Source organism: Festucalex cinctus, chromosome 7 (assembly GCF_051991245.1).
Source record: "Festucalex cinctus isolate MCC-2025b chromosome 7, RoL_Fcin_1.0, whole genome shotgun sequence".
In the NCBI taxonomy this organism is placed as follows: domain Eukaryota; kingdom Metazoa; phylum Chordata; class Actinopteri; order Syngnathiformes; family Syngnathidae; genus Festucalex; species Festucalex cinctus.
Genome location: NC_135417.1, coordinates 22695665 through 22715007, shown reverse-complemented (window position 1 = coordinate 22715007; position 19343 = coordinate 22695665). Strand labels below are relative to the sequence as shown.

The following is a 19343-nucleotide window of genomic DNA, read 5'->3' as shown; positions in this document are numbered from 1 at the left end:
TCAGAAGACTGAATGTAGGGTACAAATGGGTACTATGAGTTCTCTCTCTCTCGTTCTCTTGTGGATCTACACAATGAATTTGTTCTCACCATAACCTCAGAAGACAGCAGGAGTGTTTGCAAAAAGCATCACACGTTATGCAAGATATAGGGCTTTTTTTTTTTTTTTTCCAGGTAAGTCAATTTATTAAAATAGGAGGGGCTTTACATTCATTCTAAGGACGCATTGAATGTAGATTTACAGACACACAATGTAGATCAATGCCACATTTAACGCACGCACAACTGCATTTTAATTCATCTGGAATGAATGTGATCTGTGACGTCTTCTGTGAGCCATTACAGTATTTGGTTTTCTGACATTCAGACACAAGCTCCAAGGAATGGATAATGACCGCTTAGTTAGTCAGGGAGCACCTTTTTAAAATTGTGTTTTTGTTTTTCCCAGTAATCCACAAAAATGAAACAGCAGTTGGTTTGAGCAGGCAAGAAGAGAGACAGAAGGCAGAAATGGACTCAGAAGAAGCTGACTTCTCCGAGGCAGTAACTGCACGTTTAAAGACTAGCAACGCGCGCCGAAGAAAACTGAAATGTGCCGTCATGTCTAAGTTATTGTTTCAGTTGTCATTGCAGAATAGTTTAAATAGTTGAGGATGTCAATCTATTACCACAATTGACAAACATGCAGACCACATTGAAGACATCACACTTAGCAGACAAACACGGGGAGGTGTCCTGAAAACAATAGGACCAAAATGGCTTGACAGTGTAAGTGTAGTTAAATGGATCACAAAATCAAAACACAAATTGCTGTTTATGTGCACAGCGAGAGTGTAAGGACATGACAGACACGGTGACAAGACAAAGACAAGGAGCAGCCTCCTGTTTAGAAGTTTAGAACTTCAACTGGCCTTTCCTCTCACAATCCAAATTTGATTCTGCTCAGCAACTGTTTTTAGTGAAGTCAAGTACATATACAGCTATGGCAGGTGTCATTCAGGATGCACGAGAGCGGCTTCAAAGTCAGGGTGGGGAAATGACGCAGGCAGGGTAACAGATTGTGTGGCTGACTGCCAGCCAGCGACGGGGAAGAGACAACACGGCAGGAAAATCAGGATTGATACAATATTATGTGTTATCGCAAAGGTGAGTTTTAAAGGTCACAAGGTTTTATTTTCTTCCTCTCCTTGCCCACATTACTCATTGTTGTTCTTGTCTTCTTCTAAGGGGATGTGGGAACTTCAGCGTCTGGCTGGAGAAGAGCTGCGGCTCCCCTGTGCGACAGACAAGACATGAACGATGAGGTGTGTCAAAAAAGTTCCACAAACAATATTTTCAACCTACAAACTAATAGTTTGCTCCACACTGCTACAACCACAATAATGACAATATATTCATATTGTACATTTTCAATCAAAATTCCACATTTTGGCTAGGCAGAGATATGACCTCATCCACAAGCTGGGCACTCTCGACCAAATGACTCTCAAGGCTACTTTTGAGTTCATTATAATGTGAAACAAACATGTTCCATATGCAGCAGTTGCTGTTCCATGGCGGTAACATGAATGATTGAATACATACATGAGCTGGATAAGCGGTACACAGACAGACGGATGGATGCATGGAAGGATGGAAAGATAATACTGAGTTTTAAAGAAGCAAATTTGATTACACAAGACATTCGACTTTGAGAAATTAAAGAAGTGGAAACCTGATAGCTCAGGTTTGTTATTAGGAATATTTTTGCCTCTCAGGATTTCGACCCATTATGAAGTGTTCATTTAGTGTCTCTAATATTGGTTTAATAGGGCTTCATTTGACAATGAATATCTTTGGTTCCACATATAATATTGGCCAGCTTTTTTTTCTATTTTCCTCATCAGTGACAGAGTTGTCATTCTGAAAGCAACTTTTTTTTTTCCCTCACTCCAATGAAAACTTTTTACAGCAGTAAATGAGGTTGCACCTTTATCGAATAACCTCAGTTTCTTTTGGTTTTGTTGTCAATGCTGCATCTTTATTACACTCTGTACTTTTCCCACCTAACCTCATGACTACCAGAAAAAGAAAATATTATCCAATCACGTTTATTTTGATATTCCCCAGTCTTTGTGGAGTAACTGGAATAACGCAAAAGAAATTTTTTGGAAAAAAAAAAAAAAAAAAGGTTTTTATTTTGATGTGATTGATGTGATTATGATGTGTCCACTACAGAGGACATGTTTTAAAACTTAACTGCTAGGCTCTAATACAGTTAAAATAATTCAAACAATACTTAAAGGTGTTCTTAAGAGTCTTATAGAAAACATGCTAACATTTAAAGCCTAAATTTGTTCAATAAAAAGTGTTATACACTTACTTTTCCTCTTCCCTAAAAAGTGCTTGCCCTGAGGGAAACTATTTTCTTTTATGATGCAATCAAAGGGAGCAAAGCCCTACCCCTACACATTTGGTATCATTGGAAGGCTCTGAGTGTCCTCTATAGAGCACAAAAAGGAGTTCATTCAATCGCATGCACTGGGTAGATATTCAGGTTTAAAAAGGTCCACCACAGAGGACAAATTTGAATCGCTGGTAGTCAGTAGGATATTGCTTTATTTATTTATTTTTTTTAAATCAAAAACTATATAGACTGCTTATAATGGAAGTCCTCATAAAAAAACAAGGCTCAACAGGTGGTTGGTGCATTTCATTATTAACTCATTATTTTTTGGACAGACGAAAGACCAGGATAATTGCAATATAAATAGAAAGGAGAAATTAATTGAAAACATATTTAAAAGGTAATTAAAATCATAACCCTGCTGTGATTTCTTTCAATTTGCCTATGAAAAAGAGATGGATAGTGTAACACGAGTGAGTCAATGCTAATTAGACACATTATATGTTTGTCATCTGTGTTTACTCTCATGTAGCTTAATTGCAATTTAGCATCTGCAGATGAGAATGTAAACCCCAGGGAAATTTCATTCCACTTATAGCAGGTGTGAAACTTACTAAGGTACAGTGCGACTGGCTGACTAATTAACACTTAACCCCCCACCACACACATACAAATTAATGAAAATTGAAAAATCAATTCTACACACTGTCCCTTTAAGGATGTTTATTATTTTAATTTGACCCTTATGCGGTTGGAGATTATCAAAATGTTGAAAATTCCTTTCTTTAATGCAAAAACTAGAATAATGTAATCTATAACTCCAATAGCAAAGTCTGACATGAGTATCAAAACTGCGTTTTTTTTTGTTTTTTTTTTAAATCACATATATCGACATTGAACGTTTACTACGAGCATAGCTAGACAATTTAATCAAATAAGAATATGTTTCTGGTATTGCTGTTCCATGTCTAATATGTTGTGGTTGATCAGTGAATAGTAATTTATAAAGTAATATTTTGCTAAACATAACTACATTTACAATGTTTTTGCTCATTGTGATGAAGTTAGCAGCTACGTTAGCCACATGAGTCAAAGGAAAAAATGCTTGTTGAAAAGTATTTGATGATAAAGCAAAACCATATGAAAATGAGTGCCCATTGTGGGCCCTGCCATGAGAACTAAATCTGGCATCTCCAGCGGGATTAGAAAAGCACTTGCACAAAGCAATCGGAGGTCAAAAGCTGCTGTGGATTGAATGCGATTTGGATGTTGTTGTTGTTGTTTTTTTAGCTTTTCAACCTTGAACACAAGCAAGTTAGTTACTCACGCTTATGTTGTTATCATCACTGAAGTAGAAACAAAGGATAGAAAAAAACAATTTTGTACTCTATAAGAAGAATATGATTTTGGAAACTAAATAAGGAACGTTTTTTTTCTTTCTTTACCATTTTGAAGATCCTAGTCAGAGAGCCTTTGCCATCTCCTCCACTGGACCTCTTGGCTTTAGCAGACTGTGACTTCTGGTCACCCTGGAACAAGAATAAAAGGATCTAGTTGCATAAGTGAGGATGAAAAACTTTCGTTATCGTTCATACAAATGAATTTCAGATTGATGAGATATCAAACAAGCTTGTTTCTACTGCCGAAGAATGGAAAGAAAGTAAAAGATGACAATGGTAAACACATTGTGATGTGTTAAACAATTAGACATTCACATCCATCCATTTTCTATACTGCTCTACACCATTACGTTTAGAGTTGGCAGACTTTGGGCGAGAGTTAAATGATACCCTATACACTAGCTAGCAGAAGCTCTGGGCAGTACAAGAGAGGGAAATTATGGGATATTAATTAAAAGTTCATTTTCAAAGCAAACTTTTCAAGAATAACAGGATGTTATCAGAATGGGATAGATATGCCAACACAATCTTATTTCAACTTGTAAAAGGATTTATTTACCAAAGTAGCAACAACTAGCTAGCGCTAGCAACTGTTTGGAGTTGATGTAATGGAGGATAATGGCTTAACTACTGCTGTTTTTTGTTTTGTGGTATTCTTCCGCAAACATGCAAACTGTCTCATTGTTTCTCTGTCGTGAAATGTGAAGTTATACTGTGTTTCCTCAATGTTGTTTTACAACATGTAATTCATAGTGTTAAGAGGAGGATATTAGGTCATTTAAGAGTTAAGCGAAGGCCCACGGCTCAAATGCACCTCATGCTACTGGGACATACTGCATAGACAAAAAAAAAAAAAAAACGTCACTCGCATTCACCGCTATGGACAATTTAGAGTCTTCATAAACCTCCTTACTCACAAATGTTCTGGTAGACTACTTCTGACAACTTTATATTAAAAAAATACAATACATGATCTTTTGATTTGATTTTGTGTAATTACTGTTCAAATGTTTGGTGTATCTTCTTGTGATAATGGATACGCTGACCGCTATCCGACACCGACCGCATGAGAGAAAAAGAAAGAAAAACAATACTAATCAGCTCACAAGGAGTCTGTTCTCTGTTGTCGTGACAGCCTTTTGTGTTCATTTCCTGACACATTTGAGCTAAGCACAATTGATTTGGGCAACATTTCAATACCCAACTGTTTGCAAATCAAAACATGTCAAACACAAAAATAAAGTCTTTCCAATCTCTATTCTTCTATTTATACTAGCGACATATAGTGAAAAGCAGATGAATTCAATGCTTTTCCAGATGGTAGGCAGTACATTCTTAACCTGATGGATGGATTTGCACACCACATGTGTATGTGTATACTGTACAAGCAATGTGTGATTTGTCAAATTGCTCTGATGTGATGATGATTGCTCTGACAGGTATACAGCCACTGCGGGGGAATTTGATGTGGAGGTTGCTGTCATGTGCTGTGATGGATTATCGACAATACGCCCTCAGATGGTTTATTCAATCGACATTTCAGCTCACTAATAGCATTACTCATTATCAGCATGTGAGAAAATTGCCATTTCGTTTAGGTTTAACTGACATTTAGTTGCAACCCATTGGTACCATGTCTATCATAATGAATATTGTTTTTCCCCAAGCTATGTACAATTTACATAAAGCACTCACAAACATACTCACTTACACGTATGCATTGGTTAAGCGGGTGCAGATGGTCAAGATGTTAACAAAACAAAACCGACAGGAAGTCAATTAGGCAGAATGGCTGAAGTGGTCGATGTAGACTAAAGGAAAACAGATTTACAACATCATGCGTGAAGGCTTGATAGGATGACCTTGCTTGACCCATTGTTTAAATGAGCCATGACACCAGTGTGATTTTTGGCGTGATCAAAGCACCTACCAGACCTATCTTGGCTGCTAGTCCCCTCCACTGGACATGACAAGCGACAGGGACAGGACAGGAAGTAAAAGGGAGAAGGAACTGTTAGAATTGCCAGTCTGTCTGAGGGAAGTGAAGAAATCACAGGACCATGCGGGGTGGCAAGGGTGGATGAGAAAAAGACAGTGGGAGAAGGGGGAGAGGGAAACGCTAATGCTAAAACAGACACACTAAAACTGAGAAAAGAGAGGAAAGGTCTTCACTGTATCTAAAACATGTATTTGAGATTCAAACCTGCCAATGCTGCTCTCATTTTTATATCATAATCAATACTATCCATTTGGTGTAAATGCATTCATCACTGTGTGTCACATTTGAAGACTCACCCTTGACTTTGGGGGGGCTGGAGAAACCTGAGAGGGAATTAATGGGAGAAAGAGAAGAGTTTGGACAGAGATAGTGAGAGTGCATACAAAGCAGCAGAGTTTCAAGGAGACAGATGTTGCCGCAAAGTCAATCAGGAGAAGCCGTCAGAGCTGCACTTCACTCACGATGGTGCGGAAGAAGTGGACAACCGCATTCTCTGGCCCCCGCTTACGAGGGGACGTGGCAGAAGCTTTCTGGGGGGCGGGAGAGAGGGCACCACGGAAAGAACCCTGAGAAGAGACAAAAATGTCGGGCAAACGATGAACCAGCTGGCCCAAATGTTTCCTATTAATCATACTCACAAACAGCTAACAAATATCTCATTTCTTGGTTTTGTTATCAACAGTTCTGTCCCTTTCAACCCCCACTCCCTGTTTTCAAAGTCTTGTGAAGAAGTTAAAAGTTATACTTTTACTTTTTAGGATCAAGTTTTGTTTGTCTTTTAAGGCCAAAAGACAGATTCTAGGCCAGGGGTCTGCAACTTGCGGCTCTAGACCCACATGTGGCTCTTTTTAATGGTCTATCCTGTAGGTCCCTGTGGATCTCTAAAAAAGTTGTAGAAATTATTGTTGTTGTTGTTTTTTTTTTTACATATTTATTAATTTTTTTACATTAAATATTCTTACAATGAATAAATGATTCAATAAAAAATGGACAATTAAATATTCAAACAATGTCTGAGTGCAACTTTTTAAGTTGTCAGAAAAAGAGAGATGAAATGTAGATGATTTTTTTTTTTTTTTTTTAATACCTAAAAATGTATAGACGTGACCATACATTCTACAAAAAGGAAGAGGAAAAGCTGAAAATCCCCATAAAATATCCATGAAATTTCCAAAAACAAAAGAAATCCTGAAAATTACCATAAAATGTCCACAAAATTGCCAGAAATGTCAGAAAATGAATCGCAAAAAAAGGCAGAACAATAGCTATAAAATGCCCAAAAAAGGCAGAAGAGGGGCAGAAAATTACCAACTGTCCATAAAATGGCCAAAAATGTCATAAAGTTGACAGAAAGGTATCAAAGTAAAAAAAAAAAAAAAAAAAAAAAGTATGAAAAATTATACACGCATGCACACGCACACAAAATCCAATAACGGAAGACGAAAGGTAGAAGAAAATGAACCTCAAAGTATTGGATGCTGCATATTTTCCCGTTATGGTGCAGCTCTAATTAGCTGTTGTGCTCTCAGTACATTCAACAACCATAACATACTGCTTCGTTCATCACAATGGTCAAATTTTTTGTGGCTCCAAACAGATTTTTGGTATTTATTTGGATTTTAAAAGGCTCTTTAGACAGTAAATGCTGCTGACAACATTTTCCCCAGTCTTAGATTCGGGTGACATTATTTACAGTCACACATCTGTACAGGAACTGCTGTCACTGAACACATCACAGACTTCTCAGTTCATCTTAAATGTTAAATCACTTCCTCATCATCGGCTTCTTTATTCTCATTTGGCTGGCGGCCTCGCTTTTCATGCTGTTTTATTCACTGGCATATTTACAAATCACTACTTTTGCATCATACTTAAATCTCAATCATTTATGTATTTATTTTACCTGGTTAAAGTAATATCAAAAGAAAAAGAAAAAACAGCAATAAAATCCTTTTACGATACTGTATTGCATATCAGACTTATAATGATCCACGTGGGGACATGAATTACTTTGACATTTCGCTTGGTTTACTGATCTGGTCCATCCTAAATGGAACGGCAACATCATGGAAATCCCTAAAGTAGATAGAAATTGCTTGACCTTCATTTCCTGGGTTGCCATGGAAGCAAAGGTTTGCTGGTCCTTGTGATGCTTAATCACAAAAATTCAGTGTGCAATCACTTATAACAGGGCTGTCCAAAGTGGGTCCTCGGGGGCCACTATGCGTCAACACACCCGATTCACATGATTAGCTCATCAGCAAGCTCCACAGATGCCTGATGATGATGAAACAATGCAAAACATGCTGGTTGCACCTGAATTCAAACGATTAGGATCCTTATCAAGTGTCTGCAGAGCTTGATGATTTAGATCAGCGGTGGCAAACTGTTCCTCGAGGGCTGGAGTCTTGCAGGTTTTAGAGGTTTCCCTACTCCAACTGCAGCTGATTCCAATTAACAGGTTCGTTACCAGTCTTATGCAGAGCTCGCTGATGAGCTGTTCATGGATCAGTTGTGTTGGAGAAGGGAAACATCCAAAACCTGCAGGACTCCGTCCAGCCTTCGCGGACCGGGCTTGTCACCCCTGGTTTAGATGTTTCCCTCCTCCAATACTCAACTCAACTCGTTTATTTATATAGCGCTTTCAAACAGCCTGAACTGTCACAAAGCGCTTTACAGAACACAAAAAACATAAAACCATAACATAAAATATTAACACCAATACAATACAATCACAACAAATCAACATTCTTCCATCCCCACATACGCTTTGATGTTTGTTGTTTGAAGCAGTTTTTAGATGAAAGAGGACATGATCAGTCTCCTTTCAGCAGTTGATCAGAGGCGTAATCTCAGCATGCATGACATCACACACGTTTGCTACAAGCTAAATTTGCTTATAAGCTAGCTCATAAACAAGCCTGATTCAAATGATCACGATCATTATAAAGCTCCTGCAGAGCTTCATATTGAGCTGATCATTTGAGTCAGGTGTGTTGGGGGAGGGGGAACATCTAAAACGTGTTGGTTAGGGGCCCTTGAAGACTGGAGTTGTTGACCCCTGATCTAAAACATACAGGAAGTGTCCGGTCGATGACGGCATTTGGACATTCTGCTGCCCTGAACTAGAACAGCAACAATGGCGTAGTTCAGAATCAGCCAGGATTTTTGTTTAACTTTTTTTCTGCTGTTGTCACTAAAATACACACAATTTTGGGGGACAGTATATATTTAAAGTATTGAATTAATGTCATTAAATATAGTGCTGGCAATGGCAGTTCCATTTGTGTGTGGGCTAAGAAAACATCTAAATTATTACTGTAATCTCAAACATTTGTTCCTAGCACATTGGTTAATTATAGCAACATAATTAATGAGCTTCATAAAGGAATTGAAGTTAGAAATGATCATTTGGTATAAGATCATTATTGCTGCAGGCGTTCGAGAAAAATAAATAGTTTTCCACCCAGGCAGTACATTTGTGAGTCATCCTTTTCTCTGACCTCATTAATAACAATCATGCTTGTGATTAGAAGTGTGGAACAAAGAGAAGGGTGAGCAGACCACACATTAGGAGATTATCATGGTTCATAAAGGGCTTTTGATGTGCGTTTTCATCGTGCATTTTGTTTGAAATAGTGCAGCCACCTTATTGTTGAAGCCCTGCCAGTGACCTGATGTTCTCTTAAACCTGATTTTCCCAAATGTAGCAGTCTGGATGTTGTATGTGATAGGATAGAAACTTGGTGAGATCAAAGGAGGGATATGGAAGAACGTCTCAGCATGTGCTCTTTCAGCTAAGCACATGAAGAAAATGAAGCGTCTCAGACTTTGATGTATGACTCTCTCCTGTGCATGTGTGCTTCTCATACAGGTTTCTGAAAAGGATATCTTATAAAATGTTGAAGATGTACCGTATTGAAAAGGCATGAAGAGACTAGAGACAATTTCTGGACAAATTACATGTCAGTGCTGAAGAGTTGCTAACAGCGAGCATGCTAACATTTTTTGTGGACCCATAATGTGAATTTATTTGTAAACATCTTGTACCTCAATGAATACGTTCTGGAATGCTAACTCAACATATACCGTAGAAGTATAGAAAAAATTAAAGCCGGGTAAACATGGCAATGTTTTCACTTTAGAGCAAAGTCAGTAAAAGCCCGATCATTGGATGCCTTACTTGAAAATGGTTGTTTAGTGTTTGTAGTGTTTTAGGGTCAAGCCTTTAAATGTGTTAATTTTAATGAACTAGAGAAAGAAATTTTTTTTTTATTTTCTATTTCTGCCCTCCAAATGGCACTTTTTGCTTTTCACAGAAGCACTACAAATTTTCCTGCGATTACCTGGAAACCAGTCCAGGGTGTACCCCGCCTACTGCCCAAAGACAGCTGAGATAGGCTACAGCACCCCCCGCGACCCTTGTGAGGAATAAGCAGTCAATAAAAAGGACACTCACAGGGCACACAGAGATGAACAACCACTCACCCTCACAAGCACACCGAAGGACAATTTGGAGCGCCCAATTAACCTGCCATGCATGTCTTTGGAATGTGGGAGGAGACCGGAGTACCCGGAGAAGACCCACGCGGGCACGGGGAGAACATGCAAACTCCACCCAGTAAGGCCGGAGCCTGGACTCAAACCGGAGTCCTCAGAACTGGGAGGCGGACGTGCTTCTACATGACTTCTGATTTCAAATTCAAATTGTTACAAATATATTTTAATGACAATGAAATGCAGGAATGCAGGGGCAATTGTGTACAGTAGGCCTACATGTAATAATTGGATAAGTTGATGAGAAATTTACAGTGGATCCAAAAAGTCTACGCAAAGTCTACGTTTTTGTTTTGTAGGACTACAATACACCCTCAGTAACGTGACCTACAGTATGACTGACATGTACAGCAGTAAAAAAATTTAATAAAAATAAGTAATATTTTAGACATATTGTATAGTGTACCGATAAGTAAAAAAAAAAAAATATATATATATATATATATATATATATATATATATATATATATATATATATATATATATATAGAGAGAGAGAGTGAGAGAGAGATTTTTTTTTTTTTTAAATCAGATAATGAGGTTGCACCAAGGTTAACTTATTATTGTTTTGGCATTTTCATTTGAGTTACCGTATTTTCACGACTATAAGGCGCACCTAAAAGCCTTCAATTTTTTCAAAAGCTGACCATGCGCCTTATAATCCAGTGCGCCTTATATATGGGTCAATATTGAGCCGCAACATGTCTCGCTGTCAAGACGCTATCGGTGACCCTGCACGATCGGTGACGCGCATGCGCAGAAGATCCCGCCATCTTGGATCGCTAGCTAATACTAATACTTTACCTCAGAGAAAATAATAAAACAGCTGTTTATTCATTTTGGGAGTGAATGGAGTTGTCAGAAATGTGGTTTGTAATCTATTAATCAAGTTTGACTGACCTATCTGACTGTTTTGTTGGCATTCCCTTTAGCGCAGCACCATCTAATGGATGCATAACGTAACCCCAGCCTCTACTGTAGCGCCTTATATATGGAAAAAAGTTTAAAAATATGTCATTCATTGAAGGTGCGCCTTATAATGCGGTGCGCCTTATAGTGCGGAAAATACGGTAGTTTATATTAGTTTTAGTTACTTAATAAATGCTTAGTTTTAGTTAGTTTCAGTATTAGTTTTAGTTTAAAAAAAAGTGTATTACTTGTGTGCAATATTTAAAAAACAACATGGGAGCGATGTCATCTGAAGGTGTGATTCTATTGGCTGCTGCTAGATGACATCACTTCTGTGTGACACACTGTTAAACGCCCTTATTCCAGTTAATATCAAAATAAATCTATTTAAAATTACATATAAAATCATCCCCATAGGTTCATGAATTCAATTCAATTCAACCAAAGACTATAACGAAGGACATTTTTTGCTACAATTACAGTGAGTTTTGTAATCATAAAATGTAGTTTCAGATAGTTTTAGTTTCTTAAAATGCATTTTTGTTTTTTATTTTATTTCGCTAAAATTGTTTTTCGAATTTTAGTTTTAGTTATTTCGTTAGTTTTAACTAAATTAACCTTGGGTTGCATACGTGTGCAAAACAGGGGATGTGGCTGTATTCAGAATTAACCAAAAGCATTCAAACTCATGTTAAAGGGAAGTCAGCACACACCATCAGAATTTTAACAATAAAATTCCTCAAATTAAACCCAAATAAAGTTCAGTTCTTCTAGTCAGCTTTTCCTGCCATTTATATGGTCACATCTTACAGCACAAGACATTGTCTGAAAAAAAGGCATCCACAGTATCAGAGGAATCTCATACCTTCAGACTTTTTCCTTCAAGCAAGGAATATTAAAAGCTCAGTAGAACATGTGAACTTTATTTGTCATCAATTACTCCTATTGACTCCTATTTAACATAAGTTTCAATGTGCTTGATTGATTCGTTCTAAACACAACCACATCCACAGTTATAAGAGGGTGTGCACACTTGTGCAACCACATTATTTCAGTTGATTTTACTTTCTGTCAAAAAATATACATACATATATTTTTTAAATGTAGTTATACAGGTTATCGATCTCAAAATGGTGGAGACAGTTTTGAAAGTATTCATCTTCATAAGAACCTGACATTTAAACAGGGTTTGTAGACTTTACGGATAGCCAGTGTATAGGCTACAATTTCCTCAGTCACAATCGACACTGCTGCCTTAATTCAAGGTCGGTTTGTCTCATCAACTAGCTGAAAGAGGAGAAGAAAGTGTTTGTATTCCATAGACGGCAGAAACACCTTCTTGATTTGCTGTTGTGGTCTGCAACAGAGTGCAAACAATCCGTATATCAATTCAGTGAAACAGCAATGGCTGTTGTTGTTGTTCATTTATGTCTAAATCTATTTAATGGGAAAAATATTATATTAAAATATTTAGTACAAAGCCTCGATGCATATTTTTAATTGTAATGCTTAATTATTTTGACAGGTAAACAAAATTGCTGTTGATGGTGTTAACTGAAATAAATACTCCAAATGGTCGACTGATAGCTTTGAGATCATGTTGCCAGAAAGATGGCAGCATTACTTTTATGCTTATTTTATATTTTCTTTCTCTTTTTTTTCTTTTTTCTTTTTTAAAATTAGGTAAGAGTAATGACTCACTAGTTTGCGCTTTTTAAGAAAGTGGTATCACATAGTTTATTCTACAAAGAAATTATATTTTACTGCATTTAGCATTCAGGTAAAAAATCAAGTTGCGTATTGCAGAATAAAGGAAAGGGCAGGCTAATGATCACAAGTGCCTCCTCTGAGGTTGGAGGCCACCACGAGGTCATATATATCACTTCAGAATACATGATATTGAATTCAGCATTTAGAGGCCATGAATAACAATTCACATAATTCATTTGTGGATAACACGATACCTTTCCTATCTCTTCGATTCTTTCACTTTAGGACCATCTGAAGGATGACACATTGAAAGTGACAGATTATCCCACTTGCTCATTTCTCAATCAGATTTTCTTTTTTTCTTAAATCGTATTTACATGTACATTTCAAGTGACACAACTCACCCAATTTGCTACAAAAGCAACTCCACAAATGTCAACTCATTGCAGTGACCAGACAGAGGTAAATAAAAACAAATAAATAGTTGTACAAATATTGACAATTACATGACATACCCCCAGACAATTAGGAAAACACATCCAATTATCTGGGGTCCCAATTGTCTCATTAGAAAAATCGGAACGTTTTCTTTGATCAATATCAAGAACGCAGAGTACGGTTCTACGTGAACTCGCCAAGTCTGGTACTCGAGAACGTACTTCATAGGAACCAGCTGTGTACTTGTGACATTTCCCCGGACTTTGATATTTATTTCCATGATAGCATCACAGAATGCATCATGGAAGACTGCATTTTCCGAACAGAGCCTTTAAGCATCCAACCGATGTATTACGCAAACAAACAAGAACAACATTGGGTATTCCATTTGTTCTTGGTTTATGCAAAATTTCAAACGGAACAGTACTTGGGTTATGACTGATGACGTTTCACGAAATTACAAGGACATATGAACTGACAAAAATGCCAATTGAGAAATGGTTAGTCTCAATTTACATGGCTACCAACTCATACAAATACTGAATTGTTTTGATTTAAAAAAATGATAATTTCAGTATGCCGTACTCAGTTGTGGAGCCTGATGCACCAGAGGTTTAACTGCACAATTGTGGAGGGTTATAAAGACCCACTGCACACTGAAGAGGCTCAAAGGGACGTATGTGTTCTGTTCTCTACAAAAAAAAAACCCAAAAAACAACAACAAAAAACAGTTTGCAGCTGCTCAATGCAGATGACGCAATAAGAACCACACACCTGCCGGCATGATGCAATGGTTAAACTGCAATCTTTTATCAAGTTTTGAGGCTCCACATACAATATACTGTAGTGTACATGAGTACTGTATTATTCATCGACACACACTAAATCAAGTGTCATGGAAGAAATAGCTACAAAATGAGTGTGGCTATTTTGAGAGGCTGTTAGCAATATTCAGCATGCACGACATTCATATCCCACAGTGCATCAGACTGCGCTTTAGTTGGACATGTGAATTTATGAATTTTACTGTTTATATTACTTTTTTATTATTATATTACTTTGAACTTTTGAATTCTACATTAATGCTGTCTGTGACTGATAATATTCAGAGCCAACATTTCCTCTACAAAACAAATTTGTTCCGAGGTTGGGGGAAAAAAAAAAACAAAAAAAAAAGATAACTACAAAAAAATAAAATAATAAATAAAAAACAGAACAGTGTGTTCTGGTTAGGAGACATGACAAGTTGGGCACCACATCTGAACAGGACCCTGTTTCCACTATCATGAATGCAAAGTCAATCAAATGTCATAACATTTGAATGTGGTTTGTTTAGTGGACATTATTATATAATTAATATCATAATTGAATTGATGTCTTCCTCTAAATAGTGAGATAAATTAAGGGCTGGTAATGACAGTATTTCTGAAATTATCTTCGGAATCCTGCTTGACACTCTTCTGCAGTCAAACATATACAGCAAACAGCTGAAATAATGAAATCATCTTTATAGACATCTTTGTTTTTCATTACAGGGTAATCCTTGATAATGCATTTTGTTCTGATCTGAGCCTTCAAAGACAACCACTGATCATAAAATTTGCACAAGGTATAAACAGTGTTGGAATATGTTGTTTTTAAAGATAAAAATCTACGGAGCCCCTCTGGTGTCAGGGTTTGTATATTGCTTTTTTTTTTTTTTTTTTTTTATTTGTTTATTTTTTGCTAATCTGTACCCACAGTTTAGCAATTTGTTCCCACAGTTTAGTAATCTGTACCCACAGTTTAGTAAACCGTATGCACGGCTTACTAAACCGTACCCACGGTTTAGCACTTCTGTGGCGTTATGTAATACGCATGCGCACGCAACGTTCGAGTGGTTGCTTGACAGCAGTATTAGCAACGTACGGCTGCTATTTTTTGTATTTATTTATTTTTAATCTTAAACTGTAGACTGGTTTTGGCAGCTCAACGATGCATTCGGATGAAAGAGCAAATTTCTTTAGCCAAGTATGGCATATTAATTGCGGAGCACAACAATACACGTCTGCATTTCAACAGCCTTCAAACTTAACACGGAAGTAAAAGAAAGAAAGAAGTGTTCGAGCGCCTCACAGTGGCACAAGCGCAACATTACACATCAACTGAATCCATAAATCTACAGTTTAAAATGAAAAGAAGCAGCCGTTCGCTGCTCATACTGCTGTCAAGCAGCCACTCGAACGTTGCGTGCGCATGCGTATTACATAACGCAACAGAAGCGCTAAACCGTGGGTACGGTTTAGTAAACCGTGGGTAGAGTTTACTAAACTCTGGGTGCAGATTAGTAAACTGCGGGTACAGATTAGCAAAAAAAAAAAAAAATCAGACCCTGAGACCAAAGGGGCTCCGTAAAAAAAATAAAATACCTATATTATAGTTGTTTTACTTAGCTCAATGAAAGAACAGTCAGTCATCTTGGGTCACACAATACAACTGTCATATTTCTTGCTTTGACAAAGTTACTTCAAAAATAGTGCAACACGGTTGTTATTATTATTTGGTCAGTAATTAGAACACAAGGTTAAAAAATGTAAGGTTATTCTTATTTTAACAGAAGAACATAGAAGATAATTTAGATAGCAAAACAAAAGAAACACAAATGCAGTTGTTAAATATTTTTAATCAAGCAGTAATTCAAAAGCTGAGAACAGGATCAGGTTAGGAACAGTTCACTGGTCACAGCAAACAAATACAGTACAAGTATCCACTGTGAAGTTGACACTCGGAGGTCAAAGACGTGAACCTGAGGCAAGCGACTGATGTGAGGGAGGGAGAGTGTGCCTCTGCTCCCTCCTCCATCCAAGACACTAGGGTTAAAATACAGTCTCATTTGGATGTCAATGTGAGCTCTTTTGATAGAACCAGATTCATATAGCCACTGCTCAACATTTTTTTTCCTGCAATTCAAGTCTTTCTTTTTTGTTAAACGCTAATATAATGGCTTCTACCACTGTACATGTTTTAGTGATAAAATGCAAAATTGTATTCATGCTGAATCATTGATGTGAATGAGAAGTTGCAGCAGAAAGTTTTGGTTCCTTTTGGCTTGAGGCAACAGAGGTGGACCAACTGCATCTTGAGACATATACTAATTATATGAAGGCAAACATTTGGTGAAAACATTTAGATCAATATCTATACTTTTTTTTTTTTTTTTTTTTTTTTTAACTGTAAAACTGTTTATATTACTGTATGCAAGTTACATAATGAGAAAATCCAACAAATACTGCTGCAAAAATCGCATGTTACCTAGCATGAAATTTCACAATTTGTTTCATTGTGTTCCCTGACAAGCTTATGATTTGGCCAAAGCGAAAAAAATAAAATAAAGTGATCAACAGATATGAACAAAATATTTATGGCAAATGTCTAATAATTGCTATCTCCCAGAATGCTTGTTGACATCATATTAGGTGACAGGGAAGATTATCTATTCAAAGCATACTGATATGTGCTCTGCATTGACTAGCAGGACTAATTAACCAATGGGAAACAGTTTGTGGCACAATTACTCCCTTGAAAAGTCATGTTGAAAAGAAAAGAAAAAAAAAGAGGAAAATATCTGCATCCTTTTTCTGACTGAACTACAAGAGATTCAGCTTCAATGTATCACAGCTGTGGTGTCATAGCTGACGAGACATCGGTACATCATGTTTGGAAACTGGAAACTAGTCGATGCTGATAACTACTGTAGCCACAAAGACAACCACTAAACTAAACATATTTTGCTTTTTCCCAATTATGTAGATCATAATAATGCAATAGAGTGGTTACTGACAGCAAAATGTTGGAATTCTGACAACACACGACTGCAGAAAGTCATGCAGACTGAAATGAAATGCTGCGTAACAAATATACTTTGGTACAGAAGTATTTGGATAATGATTTTTGCCTTTACAGTCCTCTGTTTACCATGGCCTGTTTACCATAGTTACAATCAGTGCGCAATAGATGCGTGTGCAAGTCACCACACAAGTAAAGGAGTGTTTGGCTCTTTTTCATTTGACCATTTTATATTGATGGAAAATAGGGGTGTGAATTGCCTAGTACCTGACGATTCGATTCGTATCACGATTCACAGGTCACGATTCGATTCGATACCGATTAATCCCGATACGACTTTATAAGTCGATTGTTGCGATTTTTTTTCATTCAAATTTAGAAAATACTAATCAGTAAGCTTGTAGAGTGTAAGATTTCTATGAAAATGTATTATTTATTTATCTGAAATTTCAGTCTTATAGAGGTTGTAATCTGTTTCATGTTTGAACAGCATTAAAATAAAATACTAAGGCTTAATGTTCCATTCATATAACATTCTTCCATGCTCAAGGTGTGAATCCTAACCCGAAGTCAGACGTTTTGTTGAATATTTTTCCATTAAAAATGGAAGTTTAAAAATTGATTCACACACACACACACACACACACACACAAAAAGGCAATGATGATAAGACGTTGAATCGGTAAGACTACCGAATGAACAATTCTGAGCTCAAAAAAAAAAAAAAAATCGATTTTTTTTTTATTGAATCGATACGAGAATCGCGCGATGTAGTATCGCGATATATCGCCGAATCGTTTTTTTTTAACACCCCTAATGGAAAAGGTGAACGCTAATAGGTCAAGCCAAAAGGAAAAGAAGAGGATTTTATATTTCAGAAAAACAACCATCCAATTATCCAATCTCATATTTACACCTAAGGCCAATTCATTTTTCAATTAACCAAACTTTGAATGTGGGAAGAGGGCGGAGTACCTGCAAAAACGGGGAGACCATGCAAACTATGAGACAATTTGAAATCTGAACGTACACAGAACTGTGAGGCAAAAACGCTAACCCCTTGTCCGCTGTACTGCTGTGAACATGAATCACATTTCCAAATTCTACCGATGAATCACATAAATCCAAAATTGGAGGTCAACTGCATAAAACGGTTGGCATAGTAAATGCCATCTTTCTTGTGAAACCTCTTGAATATGAAAATCTACAATTCAATCATACTGTATAAATTGACATTAGATTCATTGAAACACTCATTGTCCAAATACTTCTGATGTAAAGTATGTTTTAGAGAAGCGTATCATAAGCTGTCTAATAAAAAACATGCTTCACCAAATTGTGCGATTGTTACATCTGAAAACAAAGACAGGTAATATCAGCCCACAAAATTTGATGCTTTGCTTTTATTGGACTGCGAAATTATGCTCCTCGGGTTTTCCTACTTCAGCTTTATAAGTTCCCAAAGGTCACACATTGAATACACAATATTGCAGATTTATAATATTGGCAACAAGTTAAATCTTTCACAATCATTTTGGGAGATCCCAAACCTGTAAAACGTTGGCTCGTAAATCCCAATCATAAAATGTTTAAATAAACAGAGGCATTGCAATTATATCACCTGTACAACATTAACTAAATACAACCAAACAATAATACCACAGATTTTAGTACCATTCAAACATAAGCACTAGAACATAGAAATATATCCGTATAATAATACAATAAAAGCATTGTAACCCCAGCCAAAATTATTTTATGAACATTCACATCTCAAAGATAACAACGGCGTCTGTAATTAAACGGAAACACCAAAGATGATTTTTTTTGCACCAAATTATTTCGAGATTTGTTAAATCGCCACAAGTAAAAAGTGGTTCTGGAAGAAATTGATTGAATGAAGTGAGATACTTTTGAAGTTTTCACTTCAACTCTCCCTGCACCCTCACCTTGCTCTTCTTCTTTTTGTCGGCTCCAAAGAATTTCCCAATCTGATCCAGAACGCCGGGGTTCTTCTTCCTGCGGCCCAACCCGAAGGCGGCCTGCGCGGAGCTGCTTGCGGATGCCATACTTGAGACTTGGAATTAGTGGTGATGTTGACAAAAGCGAGGGTTCACGTG

The 19343-nt window shown here is 37.0% G+C and overlaps 1 protein-coding gene across 4 annotated transcripts; it reads right to left on the bottom strand.

Moving 5' to 3' along the window:
* Positions 1-153: 153 nt before the first annotated feature.
* mbpb (myelin basic protein b) lies at positions 154-19321 on the bottom strand. Of its 4 annotated transcripts, XM_077527154.1 has the most exons (7): positions 19173-19321; positions 6246-6350; positions 6081-6107; positions 5716-5745; positions 3831-3914; positions 3713-3731; positions 154-1273 (listed from the first exon to the last, which is right to left on the bottom strand). In XM_077527154.1, exons 1-6 carry the CDS (start codon positions 19290-19292, stop codon positions 3729-3731), a joined length of 369 nt encoding a protein of 122 aa, XP_077383280.1. In that variant the 5' UTR covers positions 19293-19321; the 3' UTR covers positions 154-1273; positions 3713-3728. The 4 variants fall into 4 exon arrangements, with proteins under 4 accessions (XP_077383280.1, XP_077383279.1, XP_077383282.1 ...); XM_077527153.1 differs by lacking the exon at positions 3713-3731; XM_077527156.1 differs by lacking the exon at positions 5716-5745.
* Between the last annotated feature and the right edge of the window lie 22 nt (positions 19322-19343).

Excerpts from the sequence above, each read along its gene's own strand:
- mbpb (XM_077527153.1), bottom strand. The coding sequence starts at position 19,292 with ATGGCATCCGCAAGCAGCTCCGCGCAGGCCGCCTTCGGGTTGGGCCGC. Across the intron at positions 6,351-19,172 it reads ACAAAAAGAAGAAGAGCAAG|GGTTCTTTCCGTGGTGCCCT; the intron begins GTGAGGGTGCAG and ends GTCTCTTCTCAG. Across the intron at positions 6,108-6,245 it reads TCCACTTCTTCCGCACCATC|GTTTCTCCAGCCCCCCCAAA; the intron begins GTGAGTGAAGTG and ends ATTCCCTCTCAG.